The sequence below is a fragment of the Zingiber officinale genome, chromosome 4A (genome assembly GCF_018446385.1).
Source record: "Zingiber officinale cultivar Zhangliang chromosome 4A, Zo_v1.1, whole genome shotgun sequence".
Taxonomy (NCBI): Eukaryota; Viridiplantae; Streptophyta; class Magnoliopsida; order Zingiberales; family Zingiberaceae; genus Zingiber; species Zingiber officinale.
In genome coordinates, this window is record NC_055992.1 from 130553644 (window position 1) to 130576466 (window position 22823).

Consider the following 22823-nt stretch of genomic DNA (forward strand, 5'->3'; position numbering starts at 1 on the left):
ATATATGTAATATTTTAAATTCGATATATTTTTATGTGAGGGTGGTGGTTATAATATTCACTAATCCAGATGCCTTAATTATGATAAAGAGTCCGAATTCCGAAATCTTTGATTTGTAGGGACCAATGTGAGTATTTACCTCGTTTGTTTATCGTGGTTGATATTTTTCTTTTCTTTTTTCTGGACCCTAAAAAGTTGCTCGCCACTATTGCAGCGCCGAGATGTCCTCCGCCGGAAGCACCGGCTCCGCCGCCGAGAAGCGTTACTTCTGCCACCAGTGCAGCCGGACCTTCACCTTCGTAGGAAGCGGTCTGGCCTGCGCCCACTGCCACGGCGACTTCGTCGAAGAGCTCGACATCCTGACACCCAACCCTAGCCCCGACCCCCTCCCCGATCGCGACTTGCGCTTCGCCTACGACGACTCCGATGTCTTCGACTCCATACCTTCCCTGTTCTCCTCCATCATCGACTTCGCGGCTTCCATTGACGACTCGTCGGCTCCCTTCGCCGCCCTCCGCGATATCATCCAGAGTTTATCCCTCGTTGGATCTGGCGGCGGAGGTCGCCACTTTCTCGGGAACGTCGGCGACTATTACGTCGGCCCGGGGCTGGAGCAGCTGATACAGCAACTGGCTGAGAACGATCCTAACCGATACGGGACGCCGCCGGCGTCGAAGGCCGCAGTGGAATCGCTCCTGGACGTCGTGGTTACGGAAGGGCTGTTGTCGATTGATGAGGCCCAGTGCTCGGTTTGCATGGACACGTTCCAGATGGGCGCCATGGCGAAGAAGATGCCGTGCAGCCACGTCTACCACAAGGACTGCATCCTCCCATGGCTGGAGCTCCACAACTCCTGCCCTGTTTGCCGTTATGAGTTGCCGACGGATGACCCTGATTATGAGCATTATAAGGCGCCTCGAACTGTTTCTGGAGAAGTAGAAGGAAATTCCTCAGTGAGTGGAGGAGCAACTGACATCGAGGATCCTGCATTCGGCACTGATGGATAATGGAAAGTATGGTTCTTTACTACTATTCGTATTTTGTTTAATTTTCCCTTTTCTGTGATACATTTATATTTGTCAAATATGGCTAGTAGTGGGTCCATTACCAAGTACCAAATATGTTTTCTTTTTTCACGTAAATAGTATGAGTTGCTGTTCGACCGCATAGATGTTTTTCCAGAGCTTGGGATAACTCCTTACCAAAAACTATGTTATTTGATTTTGCATGCCAACATTTTGAAGCATCATCATCCTAACTAATACAAGCACACATGGATGAAAAAAGTTAGGTTAGTAGTTTCCTTTTGGGATACTATAATATGGAATCTCTCTATTCTAGATTGCCTTGTCGTTTCTTATCCAAATATGGAGCTTTGTGGTTTTATGGTATCCTAATTAACTCATTTGCTAAAAATGAATTTTAATTTCGATAATCTTTTCCTTATCCAACAAAAAATTTCTTGAATTATGGAGGCTGGATTTCTCACATCCATAGTGAAAGCATTTCCTTGACAAGTCATCTAATTGGCATTAGCAGTCCAGTTACTTTTCTTGGGTTGATGTTTTTTTTTTTAACACAATCTCTTTCTTTTGGTGATTGTCAAACGAGACATATCTTTGAATTCTGAGAGTATAATTAGGAATTCCTTGTCTTCTTGGTATGTGGAAAATTTTGGTTGAAATATTCTGGAGCAATATGATATTAGATAGCAATCTGCATGGTGTCCAACTGAAGGAAAGACTACTATAGTTAATTGAGTAGGAATTTATCAAGGTTGTAGATATTCACTACTTAATATTATGCTTGAAGAATTACTGATTCCATTAACTGATGATGAGGAACTTGGAAATTATCTTCAGAAGGAAAAATCTTCTTGACAAGCCCTGCTGAGTCAAAATTGTTCCGGTAGATCTTTGTGCAAAGGAGTAGGGAAAGAGGGAAAATTCAAAAGAAATTAATTCATAATCAGCATAAATTATCTCATACATTATGTCAGCCAAATGATTATCCACCAATTAAGAAAAACCTACTAAACAAGCCTGCTACGCCATTCAAGCAGTCAGTCATTAAACTGAGATTGCTCCAATCATTTGAGGTTGGCTGCTACCTTGAAAAGATACAATAAATTACTGATTTAAGCCTACTAATAAATTTAATTCCTGCTACATTGTTTATGCCACAAGCAAAAAATTGTTGCCATATTTTTAATGACTTTTGCAGGCATACTTTGCAGGGGAATGCTTTACTCCTCGGGTTGTTCTTACACTATTAAGTGTTAATCCTGAAAAGAGATTGATTAATTAAAAGTATGCTTCGACATTCATACTATCAATAAGATCACTAACAACTAACAAGTCCCAATTTCTTATATTTATTGACATGTTAAACGTGAAAAGAGGATCCTATATTGATATTCCAAAATTGATTTCCTGGAAAATTCTAGATGGTGAATTTATTAGTTAAACTATTTCTAAGGAGATTGTTAGTTGCATATCTACCTTTGTCAATTGTGGAAGATAGGAATGTTAATGTTGTTAGTCACCCGTGGAAAACACAAAATATTACTATGCTCAGCTCAAGTTCCCATTTGCATTTGAACCACAATTGATGAATAACATGAGATTGCGATCGATGTTTTTATAAATGTCTATTTTTTAGTTTTTTATGATTACCGAACATATTGATCAGAGTTCTTTGTTCATCTATTCTCATTCATTTGAACCTGCTAAGCTAGTTTTTAGCATATTTAAAAGGTACATGGTGTTATGAGAAATATTTCATTTATCATTATCATAAAGTAGTCTTTGTCTAAACTACTTTGGATCGGTTACATTGTTCTTATTCCTCCATTGATCTCTATGTACAACTATGTAATCAGTCAAATTATTTTTATTATATTATTTAGAATTTTCTTTGCCATTCCTATACCCTTTTATACATTCAATTCTAATTGATTAAATTTGTCTTACTAGGGAATTTCATGGTCTTCTTTGAATGTGTTCACACCATTTGAACATAATTTCTACTCATCTTATTACTTTTTGGAATTGCACATAATTTCTCTAGTTAATAATATTTTTATTTTATCTTTTCTTATTAACCTCACAAATCCATCTTAGTTTTTTTGTCTTTGTTTCACCTTTCCCAACATATTAAAATTCTAATTTGTTGAGTATTGCATCTTATATACCATAGTCATTTTTAAGGCCTAAGAGGCACACCTAGATCACACACAATTCTAGTCGATTCATCTTATCTAACTAGTGAATCTCTTGGACTTCATGGAATTTGTCCACACTATTTGAACACATTTTTTACTCATCTTATGATTTATTTGAAATACATCTAATTATTATCTTATCTTTTCTTAGTAATCTCACAAATCCATCTTAGCTTTTTTATCTGTTGCATTGACATCTGTGTTGTATAGATGATAAAATTTATTTAAGTATAGATGATGATATAGTAAGAGATAGAGCTCAATGACTTAAAAGGATCCATATAACCGACCTCACCTAATGAGATAAAGCTTGGTTGTTGTTATGGTATTGACATCTGTGTTGTTTCCTATCAGTCTAAAATTCTAATTCATAAAGTATTGCATGCTATACCATAGTCTTAGAATTCTTTTAGGCCTAAGAAACACACCTAGATCACACAAGACTCTAGAAATTTCTCTCATTTCCACTATCTATTCGTTTATCTTGTTAATGACATCAACAATATTCCTTGTTGGATGATAGATCCATGATATTAGTCTCAAATGAATTTCATGTCTACCCATCCTAATTCTTTTATAGATTATTATATTTTTTTTTGTTGCATTCATCATCAAACAATGTTTGTATTGAGTAATGAAAATAATGAACTACATGTTGATCCATATTGTGGTCTAAAAAGAGTACTGCATGTTAGATCATATTCTTGTATGCATGTACTCAAACCACTTTCTAAAAATTGCTTTAAAGAACTTCATGCTATTGAAAAAAAAATGGTGCAATGCTTATTTTCTTGATTTGCCAACTTAATTAAATAGATCCATTTTCAATAGAGAACTGAGCCATCATCTTTGTCTATTGATTCTCCTGTTTATCACACCTACTTTCAGTGCCACAACTCCTTTATACAACATTGTGAAGCCCACAAATTGACAACACAGTTGGCACAAGTAATACTGTTACACAATTGAAGCTCACAACTATATTTAACTACCATAGCTTGATGGAAGGTTGGCAATCAAAGAGGATGTTGTGAGTCTACTTGCAAACATCATATCTATAAACATTTCATAGATGGTAGACGGCAAACACACTCTTTATTCTATGACGTTCTCTTCTCCAAGTTGACCACAGCAGTTGGGTGGTTTCTCTTGTTTGCAGCGAGTCTAGAACCACTTTCTTCATCCGTGGAACCTATGTTCCGTGACATATTGTGATACCACTCAGTACGTAACACCTCTATATATGCTGTTATTTTATTATTATACATGGAAGTCGAATTGCATAATACTTGGGCACTGAATTTTCTGCACAAATATGATTCTAAGCTTCCAGTTTGTACTTTAGCCCACTTAAACCATCTTTGAAACAAGAAGCGCGCCCCAAGTTTCTTGTTATATATTTTTGTGCTTGTATACATATTTATGCTTCATTAAGATACATTTTCCCTATAGATTTCTGAATGTAATCTGTATTAGTTTTTATTTCCTTACCCATACATCTGTGATACTCATTTGCTTCCCGATTTATTCTACTTATATTTATTTTCATCAATTTCTTGATTCATTGGTTCCCAGGATTAGACATTTTGTTTGCCAATTTATGTTCCTAAACAGTTTTGTTTTCACAATTTGAGTTGAGTTCAAACGTTTCATTTAGTTCACTCTCCATTCATTTTCATGTATAAGCTGAGAACTGGCTTGTACTAGAGGAATTATCTGCCAAATAGCGTGTTACACATGGTTAAATGCTTGTTTTATGCCATCATCTTTTGTCGACTAATGCTTTTCATTGATGTAGGTTCACCTGTGGATGAGTTGATCAAGCTTGGTCAATTCAACACCGACAAACTGATGGCAGTTACCTGGAATAATCCTTTTGTTCACAAAAAGAAAAGTAAAAAAACTTGTTTCTTTGTTGTTTCGGAGAACGGATGTTGCTAAGAATGCCTTGTATTGAAGAAGCAAACTCCTGGGTTGAATGTTTTGATGATACAATTTGTGGAACTCAAAAGTTCAGAGGCCTAAACATGTCAGTGGTTCAAAAACTGGTTCAGTTTAGCTGGGTTGAACTTGGATCCACAGGCCAATTTTGTTGGTTGGTAGTGTATGTTTCCACTTGAACGGTCTAATACTGATCCAAGCCGGTTCAACCATATGGTTTAGTTTTTGAAACACTGGTCGTGGGGTCATGCTTGCTTACTCACGAAGCTTTTATGCAAATGAGAACGTCAAGCGTTATTAATAAACACAAGTTGCCATTTCTTGGCTTTAAGTGGAAACCTCTTCGTAATTTTTTTGGATAACTGATGAATCGGATCGGGTTGAATCGGATCGGATCGGATTTTTGGACGATATGTTCGGGTGGGAACGTGGGGTTGATGGGTGTTATCGGTTTCATTTCACCGCCACCTCACACTCAGACTTTAGCAATCCGATCGCTTCGTTGCTCCTTTCTCTCCGTTCAATCCATACTCCGCAATCGCCGCCGCCGCAGTTGCAGCGGCAGCAACCTTCAACCGCGCCGATTCAGCCATTGCACCGGTAGAGGCAGGTCCGCTGTTTCTCGGCGTCGTCCTTTTTTGTTTCCCTCTAGAGAAATCCCTTTTGTGATTTGGACATCGCAAGCCCTAAATTTCGTTCAGAAGCTTTTGGGGTTGATGATCCAATAGAAAGTGCGGTTTTTGATGACTGAAACCTTCCATAATTTATTGGCTACTTCATGTACTTGTTCATGTCTTTCGTGAGATTTGGTGGGCATCTGACTTTGATCGTGTGCTTGATTTGGCTTCTGTCGGATTATGATCTTGATCTAGCTAGCTATCTCTTTCTAGATTTCTACCATGAAAAGGTTTAGTTAGATTTTTTTGCCCAGCGAGACATGATATGTGGATCTCTGATATCTCTCGATCAGAACAACTAGGTTTACTCGACGTCATCGGAAGGAAGGGAAACCATTGCTAGGCATTGAGAGATCAAGGTTTTTTTTCGTATTTATATTTCGATCTCATGGTTGGTTGAGATGGAAATATGATTCTAAAAGGCTGTCTTGATGTCCGGAACACTTCCCGCTTGGACATAGGGGATAATCCTTTTGCAGTTGCAATTAGAGCAACTAATAGGTCAATGAGGAAAGTTTGGAGGATTGAATGAATTGATGGAGAAACTGTGTAGGTTTAATCCCTAGGGAAAAACTTGCTAATGATAGTAGAATTTTGGATTGATAATTTATATGTTCTGCTTGTTGCATAAAACAAATGGCGTATATGATGCCTAAGGAAATTTTCTTGGAAATTTCTTCTTTATTTGTTTGTTCTTTTCTTCTGTCCTCAATTTTTGTAGTTTGTAGACCTATGGAGTCTTTAGGGGAGAAGGTTGTGTGAAACTTCTATTCCTCTTTTATGCCCCTATATCCATTCTTTTATAAAGTATTCACCGAAAGATCTATTCTTGTGAACACGATTGCATCTTGTTTGTTTGTTTTCCTTTCTTTTACTTGACAAGTATGTGTATTTAAAGATTAGAGTTAATACAGGTTAAACAAATTTATTCTTTGTTATCTGTGGATCTGGTATGGTTAGTTATGAGGATTTTTACTGGTTCGATCCTGATATGGATACTGCTTCTGCAAACCATATTCCCTACCATCTTAAGATTTGTGAAATTGTCCCAAAAATTCAAGCAACTAGGGAAGTGCCAATTTATATATATTTATAATTTCACAAAACAGTACCATGATCTAACATGAATGACTTGTAGTCATGGTTTTTTTATTTTTTATTTTTTATTTTTTTCCTTTTTGAATCTCTATGATCACATGAACACTGGGTATGAAATTCATTATATCTTCTAATTTTGGACAAAAGTCTAAATCTTGTGTGTTTCAAATTGCAGCCAAAAAGTGTGGGATAAGAGATGATTTTGAGGGCCAGTTTTTGCGCTTCAGTTAATTCCAGGTGATTGAAAATGATTATTGTCATACCACTTGCATAGTTTTTCAGAATTGTTGAAATATCATAATCTAGAGGCATTTTGAATGCTGACTCACAATTCTAGTAAATGAAAATGATACTTTGGAACTTTTACTTTCGTTGTGATATGATTATCTTCTAATAATAACTGATGTAGCTTTATGCGTTTTTGATGCTAAACAACTTTGAAGATGGTGCAAAACTGAACCACAACACTCTGTTCATGTCTGTGGAAGTGTATCAATCGCTCGAAGCAACTATCCTCAAAGTGCTGATCTTTCACAGAATTATTTGAGAGAGGAAAAAAAACCATCTCCAGAACTCAGAAGACAGCATCAACCACAAAGTACCCATATACCTCAGAACTACTTGAAAAGGAAACAGAAACCAACTTCAGTTCCCACAGAGGAATTAAGGCAGCAGTATCCACAAAATGCTGATCTTCCTCGGTACTACTCTACAAAGGAAAAGAAACCATTTCCAATCCCTGTCTTGGAACTAAGGCGCGCAGCAAGAGAGAGGCTGAAGAGAATGAAAGGAAAGCCCAGACGACCAACACCACCTCCTCGAAACGGAATGCTGGTTAAAAGTTTGATCCCTGTCGCATATGAAGTCATGAATGCAAGGGTCTTGCTGATAAATAATCTGAAAAGGCTTATGAAAGTAATACCAGTTCTCGCATGCAAGTAACTTTCTTTGCCATTTCTTTTATACTTTCTAATTTCTATATAAATTGCACTTCAAAGGCTATGCGCTTAAAACTTCCATGCAGGCTGGGTAGATTGATGCCAAAATCACCCTATAGTTTACTGCATACTGTTATTGGTCATCAAACTGAAGATTGAAGATGATGATTGACAAATGGTGCAGGTATTGCACTGAAGTTCATGTGGGATCAGTCGGGCATCCTTTCAAATCATGCCGAGGTTTGCGAGCTAATCACCGCTATGGCCTTCATGCGTGGGCGATGGCAAAGGTGGAAGACGTGTTTGTGCCAATGGAGTCCTACCATCTCCACGATCGCCTTGGGAGGCGGATAACACACCAGGAGAGGTTTGCCATTGCTCGCGTCCCAGCTGTAGTTGAACTCTGTGTCCAGGCCGGCGTCGATCTGCCAGACCTATCGACCAAGAGACGGAGGAAGCCTGTCATTCGTTTGGGACGCAATGAAATCATTGATGCAGATGAGGATGACTTGCCTGAACCTGAACCTAGCAAGTTGATAACACCCATCGTGGATGAAATCCCTGACTCTGAAATTGCTCCACCAGCCAATACCGAGGAGACTGCGGTATTGTCCGAAGAAACACTTGCAGCATGGGAGACTTTGCGCGGGGGTGTGGCCAAGTTGATGAGGAAATATCCAGTGAGAGTGTGTGGGTACTGTCCAGAGGTGCACGTAGGGCTGAGCGGGCACAAAGCGCAGAACTGCGGAGCGCACAAGCATCAGCAGCGCAATGGGCAACATGGCTGGCAAGCAGCGGTGCTAGACGATCTGATTCCGCCCAAGTATGTGTGGCATGTCCCGGCAACCGCTTCAGAGCTGCAGTGGGATCTGAGGCACTTCTACGGGCAAGCGCCGGCAGTTGTGGAGCTCTGCGCCAAAGGAGGCGCGGTGGTGCCTGATTGCTATAAGCCTACCATGAGGCTAGATATCGGGATACCGACCAACTCCAGAGAAGCTGAGATGGTGGTGTGATCACACTGCTCGTCTTTTGCATGTAAAATGAAGTTAGCCAACGTACATGAGCTCATGTTGTCATGGCTAGTACGAGATTAATTTTTAACGAAGGAAAAGAGTATATTTAATTAGAACTTATAAAATAGCATCTTATCAATTTTTTTTTTCCTATCATAAATTGTGAATGAAAATGAATCCTCAGGTATCTTTACTTACTTTTCTGAACGGATCGATAAGGATCAAAATCCATATCAAACCTTGGAAAATATGTGAATGATGCCAAAGATCTTGTTGTCAATTTATTAATGTGGAAAGTTTGCTATTGACTGTTTAGACAAATATGACCAAGTCACGGACAGGTGAATTATTTTTCATCGTTTATCTTGGAGCATGGATATTTGAGAATAACTCTCTTTGTCAATAGACATATTAATTAAAATTACAAATTTTGGTGATTTGAATAAATAGATATTATCATATCAAGTTGTCTGCCAACAGTTATACGCAGCTTTTAGATTGATGGAAGCCTCTAATATTGCTGTAATTAGTTATTAAAATAGGCTTTAAATATGAATTTTGACTAGTATAATTCCTCATAACCCTTCATTATAATTATTGACCGATCAATTAATTTGACGAATTGCTCTATAAATAACGGCACTCTGCTCTCCTGCTCTAATGCTGGTACAGGTCGGTAAAAGGAGATGGAGATGACGGGCAAGAAGGTGAAGAAGAAGGAAGAAGAGGAGGAAGCGTCTTCGGTGGAGCGGGTTTTCGATGAGATGCGGGTGCCTCCATGGCGGGAGCAGGTGACGGTTCGCGCCCTGGTGGTGAGCTTGGGGCTGTCAGTGATGCTGAGCGTGATCGTGATGAAGCTGGACCTGACGACGGGGGTCATCCCTTCGCTCAACGTCGCCTCCAGTCTCCTCGGCTTCTTTTTCATCAAGGTGTGGACCAAGGCGTTGGAGCACGCCGGCGTCCTCCGCGTCCCCTTCACTCGCCAGGAGAACACCGTCATCCAGACCTGCGTCGTCTCTGCCTACGGCATCGCCTTCAGCGGTGCGCTACTTTCCAATATATTTTCCCCTTTTTTTGTCTTTTTATCTCCAGGTTTAAGATCTTTCATGCTTTTCTTTTTTATACTTATTTGTCAAACAAGATATAATAATTTATTCAGTTTGAACAGGTGGTTTTGGCAATTACCTCCTCGGTATGAGTTCGAAAATCGCAGGCCAAGCAACAGAAGCAAATGATTCACAGAATATCAAGGACCCAAAATTAGGATGGATGATCGCGTTTATGTTTGTTGTCAGTTTTGTTGGATTGTTTTCTCTCGTGCCCCTCAGAAAGGTAAGTAGTAGAATCCAACAACGGCCTACTGATTGTACTGGCAATCGACCATCTGCAAACTCTTCAAGTTTTGGTAATGTTTTCATTGTTAGGTAGGAATTCTTATTTCTTGTTTTCTATAGATAATGATCATCGACTACAAGCTGATATATCCGAGTGGCACTGCAACTGCATACCTTATCAATGGCTTCCATACTCCTCAGGGCGAAAACTTGGCCAAGTAACTATCTCAAGAACATTCAAACCCTTTCTCTCTTTCACCTTTCCAGTAAGGCAATAATGAGAATGTAATGATCTTGCCGTTGAACCTTCAGGAAGCAAGTGAAGACACTAGGAAAATTATTTCTCTTCAGCTTCTTGTGGGGACTCTTCCAATGGTTTTATAAATCTGGTGATGGTTGTGGATTTGAAGCTTTCCCTACATTTGGACTTAAAGCTTATGAGAACAAGTAATGGATGTAGCCTAGATTTGGTTTCATAATTCTTAAACAATTTGAGTTTTTATATTTGATGAACTGTTTTTTCAGATTTAACTTCGACTTTTCGGCTTCGTATGTGGGAGTCGGAATGATCTGCCCACATATTGTGAATGCATCACTTCTCATCGGGGCCATCCTTTCATGGGGAATCATGTGGCCTCTCATTAATAATCAAAAGGGTAACTGGTTTTCAGCAGATCTTTCATCAGACAGTCTACACGGCTTGGAGGGATACAGGGTTAATCCTTGTTGCTACTATTGTTTCAACTAAAAAAACCTAGCATTTCCTAGTCTTATCTTGTGTTCAACATCATTCAGGTCTTTATAGCTGTCTCCATAATTCTTGGTGATGGCCTTTACAATTTCTTCAAGGTCATGACTAAAACAGTGCCAGCTTTTGTTTCTGATTCACAAAAACTCCGTCTAAGCACCCTTCCTGTCTTGCATGAAGTCCATATGGCTAAACAACCAATCGTTTCATACGACGATGATAGGAGAACAGAGGTATTCCTCAAGGATCAAATCCCAAAGTGGGTGGCAATCGGAGGATATGGTATGGCTTCTCTAGTTTCGATCATCACACTCCCTCGCATCTTTCCTCCTCTCAAGTGGCACTTCATCTTGGCTGCCTATGCCGTAGCTCCAGTACTAGCTTTCTGCAATGCCTACGGGTGTGGTCTCACAGATTGGAGTTTGCCCACGTTCTATGGAAAGTTTGCCATTTTTATCTTTGGAGCTTGGGCAGGTGCGAACCATGGCGGTGTGCTTGCGGGCCTTGCTTCCTGTGGTGTCATGCTGAGCATTGTATCCACTGCTTCTGATCTAATGCAAGACTTCAAAACTGGGCACTTAAACACTTTCTTCTCCGAGACCTATGTTTGTTAGCCAAGTCATTGGTACTGCCATGGATTGTGTGGTCGCTCCGTGTGTTTTCTGGCTTTTCTATAAGGCCTTCGATGATATCCGTGTTCCAGGCCGTCAATATCCAGCACCTTCTGCCATCCTTCACAGAAACATAGCAATTCTAGGCGTCCACGGTGTCTCCTCACTACCCAAGCACTGCCTCACACTGTGCTACATATTTTTCGCACTGGCTATTCTCATCAACTTGGCAAGGGACTTGTCTCCTAAGAAGGTGGGCCAATGTATACCAATTCCAATGGCAATGGCTATACCTTTTTTCCTTGGACAGCCTTTGCCATTGACATGTTTATAGGAACTGTGATACTATTCGTGTGGCAAAAGATGGATAGGGCAAAGACAGCAGCATTTGGTCCTGCAGTGGCATCTGGTCTGATGTGTGGTGAACTGGTGATGGAGTATGGAGTCTACCTCAAGCAGTGCTTGCATTGCTCCACGTCAAGCCACCAATATGCATGAAGTTTCTCTCCAGAAAAATGAATGAAAGATTTGATGATTTTACTAAACCAGCATCATAGTTGTAAATTGGAAACAGGTGGACAGAACCAGCTTTATCTGTCAGATATGATCTCTAAACATCTTATGGCACCGGTTGTTATGTATTGAGATACTTTGATGTGATATATGTTTAGCTTCACTAATGGAAGTTCTCTTTGGGGAAGGAATATTGTTCCTTGTTTTATGTAATGTTGCAGTGGTAGTTTTCTACTATGGACGAATATTGCAAGGTTCCGTCTACCTTTTCCATCTTTGAGATCATAATAGTTAATAAGTTTGTTCACATGTCTCGTGGGTTAAGAGTCATGCTGATCCGTTAGTTAAAGTTAAAACGTATCAAACCTGACCCAAGGGGAGGTTAATTTCACTTAGATAGGACTCAGACCTGATTGAACTGACCCAGTACACTCATCCCGGTCATTTAAGTCTTATTAAAGGACAAACAACAAACTGTCTATCAATCTCAGACTCTCTCTCACGGTCTCATACTCTCTCTCATTCTAAGTAACAGACTCCTCCTCAGTCTCGGTGACAAACTCTCTCTTAGTTTTGGTCATAGTTTCAGCAACAAACTCTCTCATAGTCTCGATGACAGACTTTCTCTTAGTCTTGACCACAGTCTCTGTTAGGATTGTTGAACCGGCTAGAGGGGGTGAATAGCCTGTAAATTAAAATTCAAATATCTTCTTTCTACTTAGCAAGGACATATTATAAGTAAGATAAATATAACATAAAAAGAAAGTAGAGACTCCGAATTTACTTGGTTTACAACCGAGGAGGTTGCTAATACAAAACAATGATAACTCACTAAAAATCTCCTTCTTTGACAAAGGATGGAGGCGGAGAAGTCTCTTATATCAGTTGAAAGTAAAAACTGAGTTACAGAGGTTAAGAATCAATGTGTTAACTTTACAACTAGCTTTAGGGCACTATTTATAATCCACTCGTCAAAAGTGACCATTGCTGACGTGGCACATCTAGGGCGCCTCCAGTGATCCAGACATCTTCAATGGGCTGACTCTTATCCTCGTCGCAACGGTACTCTGACTGATCTTGCGGATTGGAGGCGCTTCAGTTCATCGGAGGTGCCTTAGTTCGATTGACATGGACTTTGCTGTTTATCTCCTCTGCAACGGCTCCTGGACATCTGAGGTGCCTCAGTTTATCTGAGGCGCCTCCAGTGGTTGGCTTCCGAGGTGCCTCAAGACAACTGAGGTGCCTCGAGTCATTAGGGCCCCTCCAGTCAACGGAGATGCCTCGAATGATCAACCACAACAGTTGACCATTCTCATTTCACTCGCCTGGGTAATGATCCGGTTATCCGGAGTTGAGCTTGTTGGAGCGATCTGGGTACCCTAGGTTTTGATGTTTGAGCAAAAGTTTAAGTTAGGTTTATTGTTGTATTTGATATGCATTGTGATTGTGCAAGATACAAGTACAACAAGGAAAGTCCAAGTGTGATCTTGGCAAAGGAGGAAAGTCCAAGGATGAGTCTTGGCGGTGTAAGTCCAAGATGCAGTCTTGGCAACATAAATCCAAGTATGACTTAGCAATGAATGAAGTCCCGGAGGCGCAACCTTTTGGCAAAGAAAGACCCGACAATAATGACAAGGCTGATGGAAGCTCCAGAAGGCTAGACTTGAAGGATGGGAGTCATCCGAGGGGCGCGAGACTGATGGAGGAGGCGAGAAGGCTAGGTCTAGGTTGGTCAGTCGAGGACGAATGCTGAGTGAATGTACTCGAGGGTTAAATCTTAGGATTAGAGTTTTATTGTAGCGTTACTGTAGCAGTATTGTAGCAGTCGACTGATATTTTCATCAGTCGATTAGTGTGGTCGATCGGGCAGTCGATTGGGAGTAGGGGTGAGTATTCGGTTAAAACCGAACCGTATTAAACAAACCGAACCGAACCAAATTAACCGAACCGATTTTTTCGAACAAATCGTACTGAACCGATTTTCAATAAAAATCGAACCGAACCGAACAGAATTTTCAATAAAACTGAACAAACCGACTGAATAAACCGATTTTTTTCTAAAAATTTGGTTTAGCTTAATAAAAATTTGATTCGGTCTAAAATTTATAGTCTAAAAAACTGATTTGGTTCAAAAATTTGGTCTATTCGGTCTATTCGGTTTAACCGAATAAAAAAATTCAAAATCGAACCCGAATCGAATTAAGTGATTTTTTAGAAATAAAAAATTGAATTTTCGAATAAACCGAACCGAGTTTTTAAATTCAGTCGGTTTAATCGGTTTATTCGGTTTAACCGAACTTTTGCTCACCCCTAACTGGGAGCGAACAGAATGCTTCTGTTCGTTTGGTTAGTATGGAACAATCGACTGATGAAAGTATCAGTTGATTGGTATCGAGCCGTTGAATTGTAACAGTCGAATCTCCATAGAGGGCAGTCGACTGATGGTTTTGGCAATCGACTGGTAGGCGGGATTTTTCAACTCGTGGCCTATATAACCAAGCATTGGAAACCTAGTTAAGGTTGACGAAATAGAGATGATTAACCCCTATTAGTAGTCTTTCAAAGCTTCCAAGCTCTTCTTGTGATCTAAGAGTGTTTGGATTAAGGTTGTGGTGAGGTTTCTCCACCGAGAAGGAGGTTTGAACTAGCCCGAGGTTTCCAGGGAGTCATCCATCGACGGATCGGGATCGTTTACCTTACGGATAGCCGTGGAGTAGGAGTCCTAATCTCTAACCCACGTAAATACCTTGTGTTACGGTTTGTTTTGGTTTATTATCTTTTCTTATTGTTTATAGGGTTTAACTTTCTTCTTGTTAGTTTATATTTTGTTTTCCGCTGCGTACTAACAAGTGTAGGAAGTGACGATTTGGGTGAGACGTTATTCACCCCCTTTAGCGACATCAAGATCCCAACAGAGCTCATTCAAATCTAACTCTGATCTTCTCCTCGAGCAGACTTCCTCTTGGCTTCTCATCTCTCAGATGCACCACATGTGTCCTTCTCGCTCCACCAGTGTACGCAGCTCCTCATCCCTCAGATGCATCGAGCGTCTCATTCCTCGCCGTGTCTTCCGCTCGACTTCTCGTGTTCCTAAGTTTCTGCACACTTAGACACAAGACATCAAATATACATGACCTAACTTAACTTAGTTAATTAACATCAAACTAACTTAGAGTGCTTACAATCTTCCTTTTTTGATGTGTATTAACCCAAGTTAAAGTTTGAGAATTCAAACAATAAATTATATATGAAAAAACAATTATATACTCAAAAATTTGCAATTAATTCCTCCCCTTAACTTAACACCTACTAATTCTTTCCCTTTGATTACATCGAAAAAAATATGGATAATAATAATAAAAAAATAGTAAAGATTTTTTTTTCCGGGGGATGTACATATGCGAGGCAAATTTGTATATTTTTCAAGTAATTATTTTACAAATAAATTAATTTCTAAGAATTATACTTCAAATTTTCCAAATAACATCTTAAAAATATCTCAAATTGGTAAAAAATTCTGAATTTTTTATCAAGTTGTGAAATACTAAGACTTTACACAGAAAAATATTTGTTCATCACAGAAAAATTTAAACTTAAAAGAAAATTGAAGAAAATTTACAAAAAATAATTTTACCAATAATGTTAATATTCAAACAAATTAATTTCTATCAATTAAATTTCTAGCAATTTCAAAAAAAAAATCTAATAGGTCAAAATAGATTTTCAAATCTAAAATAAATTTTCTCCAACTAGATTAATTAAATTATTTTTAGGAATATCATATTTCAACACTTTTATAATTTGACTCCTTATGATTTCTAACATATCAATTATGTCTTCCATAGTCTCTCACATTTCTTGCAGGAAAAATGGTTTGAATTTGTAAAAATTTTAGTTTTTGATCTTTTCTAGTTTTCAGCATGCATTTTCCAATTTAGTTTCTACTATTAATGTTTCTTCTCTCAATTCAAGAAACTTGTACTAGATTTGCATAAAAATTTAGATAACATTTTTATTGTATCATACATTTATTCTGAGGGTAAATGTCGTACCTCACCGTGTCATGTTCATCATTTGAGGCTTCCCTTCATCATTGTTCTCCTCCAAAGAGCTTTCATCGTCTTCGGGCAGGTGGTTGGCCGTTAGTGCTAGTTCGGCGTATTCCTCGATTTCTGACTCTTTTGAAGATGAGTCGCACCAAGTTGCCTTGAGATTTTTATGCTTGGACTTTCTTAGCTCTTTGTTCTTTTCTTTTCCCATGTCTTTTAGTTTGGGCTAGTTGTCCTTGATATATCCTTCTTCATCACAGTTATAGCATCTAACTTTCCCTTTTTCTTCATAGAAGGTTCTTTGCCTGCTTCTTATCAAAATTGTTAGAATTAAAAAATTTATTGAACTTTCTTATCATTTATGCTTCTTCATTTTCGTCGAGTGATGATTCTGACTCTTGATCGATCCTTTTTGCTTGCAAGGCTATGTTCTTAGTCATTTTTTTTTGTTATTCCTATACATCGAGACTTGTGAAGTTCTAAAGTCGAAAAAAGATCTTTTAGACTACTCATCTCAAGATTCTTGGAGATATATAGACACCTACTATCGATGCCCATTCCGAAGTTCTTGGAAATGCATTTAAAGCATATTGGAGACTATCCATGTTTAACGCTATTTCATTGAGGTTGCTTAGTCCGGTTATTACCTCTTTCAATTTACCATGTAAGTGAGCAACTATTTCTCCTTCCTCTAGTCGGAGGTTGCTCAACTAATTTCGAAGTAACTCCCTTGCTAATTTAACCTCTAACGTATCTTCATGGAGTTCCAAGAACTTCTCACAAAGTTTTTTTGTACAAGTGTAGTTGCCAATCCAATTGAGTTCTTGCATAGGTAGAACATTAAGTAGATGGAATTCAACTTTACCATTGACCATGATTCATCTCTTTGTCGTTTGTTCCATCGGTGTTCCTCGAGTTCTTCTTCATCTTTTTCTTTGGGTACTTCGAATTTGTTTTTGATACACAACATGATGTTGAAGGGGGTGTTTGGTTCTTTCCTAGGAATATGAATCGGAATGGGAATCATTGTATTGTGGAATGAGAATGAGTATGAGCATGGATATCACTCTTAAAAGCAATGTTTGATTAGTTGCATATTTTCTATCGGAATAAATCAAATTTTTTTTTTACCTTTAAAGGAAAATAAGAGAAAAAATTAGATAGAGAAAGATGAATGTGAGAGAAAAATATGATAAAAAGAATGATGAGAGAGAAAGTGTGATGAGAGAATATGAGAAAAGAGAGTGTGATAGGAGAGAGCATGATGAGAGAAGATGAGAGAGAAAATATGATGTGAGAGAAAGTATGATGGGAGAGGATGAAGAGAGAGAAAATATAATGAGAAAAAATTGAGGAGAGAGAGTGTGATGAGAGAGATTGAGTAGAGAGAAAGTATGGTGAGAGAGAAAGTATGATGAGAAAGAAAGCGTGATAAGAAAAAAAGAGAGTAGGGAGTGTGATGGGAGAGATTGAGGAGAGAGAAAGTATGATGAGAGAGAAAGTATGTTGAGGAAAAAAGGAGGGAGTGTGACAAGAGAGATTGAGGAGAGAGAAAGTATGATGAGAGCGAAAGTGATATGAGAAAAAAAAGAGAAAAGAGAGTGTGATGAGAGAGATTGAGGAGAGAGAAAGTATGATGAGAAAAAAAAGGAAGAGAGTGCGATGGAAAAGATTAAAGAGAGCGAAAGTATGATGAGAGAGAAAGTATAATGAGAAAAAAAGAGGAAAGAGAGTGTGATAGGAGAGATTAAGGAGAGAGAAAGTGTGTGATAAAATGATGAGAGAGAAAATATGATGAGAGAGAACAAGGAGAGAGAAGTGATATGAAAGAAAAAATAAATAAATATATTTTGATATTTGATATTAAGGGAGAAACTTTTAGTTTTAGGTCAAGGATATTTTTGGAATAAGGGAATATTTTGATTGATGAAAATAGGGTAATGACTCATTGAAGGAGAGGTACATGAGAATGAATTATTACCCAATTTCAAGGATTCATTCCCTTATTTGTATTTCTATTCCTATAATCCAAACATTAACAATAACAATAAATAATTCCTATTCTCATTCCCCACTTCTATTCCCTAAACCAGACACCCTCGAAATCTGTTTTGAAGAAGACCTACATTTTACGCTCCATGCTATGAATTCCTCCTCGAACTTTGGTGAGTAGATACTTGATCTAGCCTTCTTCGAGTAGCTTTAGATGGTGGTTAGTTCTTTTAAGGCAGTTGAGCTCTGATATTACTTGTTAGGATCGTTGGACCAGCTAGAGGGGATGAATAACTTGCAAATTCAAATTCAAATCTTTTGCTTTCTACTTAGCATGGACACACTATAGGTTAGATAAAAATAACATTAAAAAAGTAGGGACTCTGGATTTATTTGGTTTAAAACCGGGGAGATTGCTAATCCGAGGCAATGATAGTTTACTAAAGATCTCCTTCTTCGGCAAAGGTCGGAGGCGGAGAAGCTCCTTACAACAATTTAAAGTGTAGACTTAAAATTGAGTTATAGAGGTTAAGAACGAGTGTGTTAGCTTTACAACTAGCTCTAGCGCACAATTTATAATCCACTAGTCAAAAGTGATCTTTGTCGACGTGGTACATCTAGGGCACCTCCAGTGATCCAGAATGTCTCCAATGGGTGCTAACTCTTATCCTCGTCGCAACAGTGCTCTGGTTGATCTGGTGGATTGGAGGCGCCTCGGCTCATTATATTGGAGGAGCCTCAATTAAGATGACATGGACTCCGCTGTTTATCCACTCTGCAATGACTCCTGGGCATCTGAGACACCTTAGTTGAATTGAGACACCTCCAGTGGCTAGCTTTCGAGGCATGATCAAGACAAGTGAGGCGCCTCAAGTCATTAGGGTGCCTCTCGCCAATGGTGGCGCCTAGAATGGTCAACTATAATAGTTGACCATTCTTCGTTCTGCTCACCTGGGTGATGATCTGACAGTTCGGAGATGAGCTCACCTAATTTCGACCTTCTCTTCGAGCAAACTTCCTCCCTACTTTTCGTCTCTCGGATGCACCACATGTGTCCTTTTTGCTCCACCAATGTACTCTTTTTTGTAACTCCTCATCCCTCGGATGCACCAAGTCTGTTAGTTCTCTTTCCATGTCATCTTTCTCGCTTGTTACATTTTTCGCTTAATTTCTTGTGTTCCAAAGTTCTTGCACAATTAGATACAATACATCAAACACACATGACCTAACTTAACTCGGTTAATCAACCTCAAAACTAACCCAGGGTATTTTTACAATCTCAGCAACAAACTCCCTCTCAGTCTCAGCAACAGACTCCCCTCAGTCTTGACGACAAACTCTCTCTTAGTCTCGGCCATAGTCTCAGCAACAGATTCCCTCTCAATCTTAGCAACATATCCCCCTCAGTCTCTGTGACACACTCTTTCTCAGTTTCAACTATAGTTTTGGCAACAAACTCCCTCTTGGCCCTGTTGACATTACTAGCATCATCTCAGTCTCAGTCTCATTCATTGACGCCCTTTCTCAGCGTGGGATCCAGACATATTCTCAGTCTTGGTCTCAGATCTTAATTTTGTCTATTCTCAAGGTCACTCAACATCAACCTTATCTTTTTCATCCTCAAGACAGAAGACTCAGGCCTTACACAGGTTTGCTGACAGTAACTACAAATATTCCAGGACGTGTGTCACCCTGAGAATGGGAGAGTGACTATGAGGTTGACAGATCTAGTCTCCTAGATACCCCCTTTGAATATATGATGTTGGATGAGTGGAGCAACAACTAACGACAATCAAGTCTGGTCCCCTCACCAACTCTCATAATGATGATATTTCTATTGATGTGGAGATGCTCTCCAGAGAACCATATAAGCACTCACAAGGTAATGACAAAGGATCCCAATTCTCTCAAAACCCTACACCAAGTTCCAACCTCTTTCTCCATTTTTGATTCTTCTCACATATCACCTCAAGCAAACCCTAACTTAAGCGTTTAGTGGCTCTGGGATCATCCCCCGACTAGTCTAACCCTCTCTTCGAGTGTATCTTAGGTTTCTCTATCTCCTTCATCAACGATCTCTGGAGTGCGCGCACATCAGTAAGTTCATTGACTGGTGGATTGATCATCCACAGTATTTGGCCAGAACAATCTCTTTCCTTGATAATTCTAGCATTTCGTAAAGCATAATAGTAGAGTTTATACATAAACATCTTTTCTTTAGGTGAAAATGATACAGGTGCAAAAGAAAACTATATGAAGAAAATGTGAACTATAGATCTATATAATAAACTAAATCTAGCTAAAACCCAGTCTTTTAAGATGATTTAATCAAGGTTCAAGAAGCTGATGCGAGTGCAAAAGACATTACTTACTGCTACAACGCTATTGAAATGCAATGTCACAAGATCATGATGTTTTTAGCTAGCCTTGTTTACATTTTGAATGATTAGCATGATAAAAACCATTGAGTCCTTATGCCATATTTTTGTCGAGGTTGGAGAGCTAAAGCTTTTCGGAAGAGAACTTGTTGATCTCAAGTCCTTTGATAAAATACTCCTCGTCAATTTGAACCTTTCAGATTATTTTTGATGTTTTTAGGAAGATTGATGAACCGACCAATTGAGAGGCCTTTTCCCCTCGGATCTGCATCAAGTTGTCAATGGCAAGAAATTCAATAATGAGCAACCAATATCCTTTTAAAGATTAACATAAAAGATGGCCCAAGTAATGGTGCGATACTTAGGCCCTTCAAAGAATAATCAAGGGATCTAAAGGATTTTCCCTTTAGTGAGAATCAGAGCTAAGAATGTTGGCTGTCTGGATGGATCTCCATTAGTACTTCTAAATTTTTTTAGTAGTTGGTGAAAAATTTCTATGAGACGGGGTCAATCACCTCTAGGATTAATCGGTTTGAAGAGCTAGATGCCTGAATTACCAAACCAAAAACTTAACATAAAACATTATTTAAGTATCATATCACAACCAAGAACCTTTTATGACATATTCAAGCTAGACTTTAAAAGACTAATCAACTACAATGTTAGGCGTCCATAAATGAAAACCTTCAGCAATTTTTAAATAATTATTTCAGGTTTAGGATTTAGGGTTATTAAATGATTAGCAGAGTTGCAATTACATTGCTTTGTTCTTGTCCTTGTATGGATACTAGCAAAGGTAAAGAAGTGAAAAATATGAACTCACACTAATTGACTGAAGTTGTTCTTTGGGTAGAAAAAAACTTGTCTTGCCGAGGAAATATCTAGTGAGAGTGTGTGGGTACTAGTTGGAGGTCCACATAGGGCCAAGAAAGCACAAAGCATAGAATTGCAGATCACACAAGAATCAGTGGCGCAACGGGCAACATGACTGACAAGCAGTGGTGCTAGATAAGCTAATTCCGTCCAAGTATGTGTGGCATGTCCCGACAACCGCCTCATAGCTCTAGTGGGATATGAGGCACTTCTACAAGCAGGCGCTGACAATTGTGGAGCTTTATGCCAGAGGAGGCACCAATAGTTGTGGAGATCTGCGCTAGAGGAGGTGCGACACCTCACCCCTACACCTGCTACATATATGAGAAATTTTACCTTGACACCCTTATATGGGTGACCATGGGCGACAATCTATGTGGCCGCCTGGCGCAGTTTTGATCTAAATTTTTTAATCTCTCTCTTACTTGCATGCAATAATTCTTTTTTTTTCTCCTACATGCAAAGTGGTGTCAGTTTTTAATTCTCTTCTCTTTCCTACAGCCAAAGTAGTGCTGGTTTCTACAAAACCAACACCAACGTAGGAGCTAATCTTTAAAGACCAGCACCAATACGTTGGTGTTGAGATGTACAAATCATCACCAAAGTAGCACCAATGTTGATGATGGTTTGCACAAACCAACACCAACGTGCGCAAAGCAGCACCAACTGTTCATGCTGGTTTACGCTAGCTGGTGCTAGTTTGTGTGTTGTGCTGATTTGCGTAAAGCAACACTAACATGGTGCTAATTTACACGTTGGTGTTGATTTGCTCACGTTGGTGTTGATTTGCACAAACCAACACCAACAGTTGGTGCTGATTTGCACATGCTGGTGTTGATTTATGCAAAGCAGCACCAACATGGTACTGATTTGCACATGCTGGTGTTGGTTTGCGCAAAGCAGCACCAACGTGATGCTGATTTGCACATGTTGGTGCTAATTAGCACCACCAGCAGTGGTGCTGGTATTTAAAGACCAACACCAGTGTTGGTGCTGGTCTTTAAGACCAGCAGCAACGTGATACTGGCTGATGTTAGTTTCAAATGATACTGGTGTTGGTTTACAGAAGAGAGAAGAGAGAAGAGAGAAGAGAGAAGAGAATTGCATATAGATGAGAGATAGAAATAAAAAAAAAATCAGTTTGGGTCTTTCTTCAAGTCAGACTAGACCTACTTCCATCTTTAGTAGATCAATTTCCTTCAAGTTAGCTTTTGGAATGCCGGGTCGCATGGAGGTCCTTCGAACGAAGTTTTGAAAATTTGAAGAAGAGATTAAAAGGGAGGCCAAGATGAACTTTGGCCAGGTCCCTCCAATGCTAAGTCACACCTTGGAGAAAAGGTGGAGAAAATGAATAGAGAAAAGTATGGAGAGTAAAGAGTTATGAAAAATTACTTCCCTTGATACTTCAACTGGTTACTTTTAAATAAAAAGTGAA

The 22823-nt window shown here is 39.0% G+C and overlaps 1 protein-coding gene and 1 pseudogene across 4 annotated transcripts; both read left to right on the plus strand.

The window, feature by feature from the left end:
- Positions 1 to 164: 164 nt before the first annotated feature.
- Positions 165 to 9029, plus strand: LOC121971211 (APO protein 2, chloroplastic-like). Of its 4 annotated transcripts, none has more exons than XM_042522361.1 (4): positions 875 to 1013; positions 7115 to 7176; positions 7383 to 7877; positions 8062 to 9029. In XM_042522361.1, the coding sequence occupies exons 2-4, from the start codon at positions 7136 to 7138 to the stop codon at positions 8888 to 8890; spliced, it is 1365 nt and encodes a 454-aa protein (XP_042378295.1). In that variant the 5' UTR covers positions 875 to 1013; positions 7115 to 7135; the 3' UTR covers positions 8891 to 9029. The 4 variants fall into 4 exon arrangements, with proteins under 4 accessions (XP_042378296.1, XP_042378295.1, XP_042378293.1 ...); XM_042522359.1 differs by lacking the exon at positions 875 to 1013 and adding an exon at positions 5022 to 5774; XM_042522360.1 differs by lacking the exon at positions 875 to 1013 and adding an exon at positions 5022 to 5770.
- Positions 9030 to 9150: 121 nt separating this feature from the next.
- Positions 9151 to 12353, plus strand: LOC121971208 (annotated as a pseudogene).
- The last annotated feature ends 10470 nt before the right edge of the window (positions 12354 to 22823 follow it).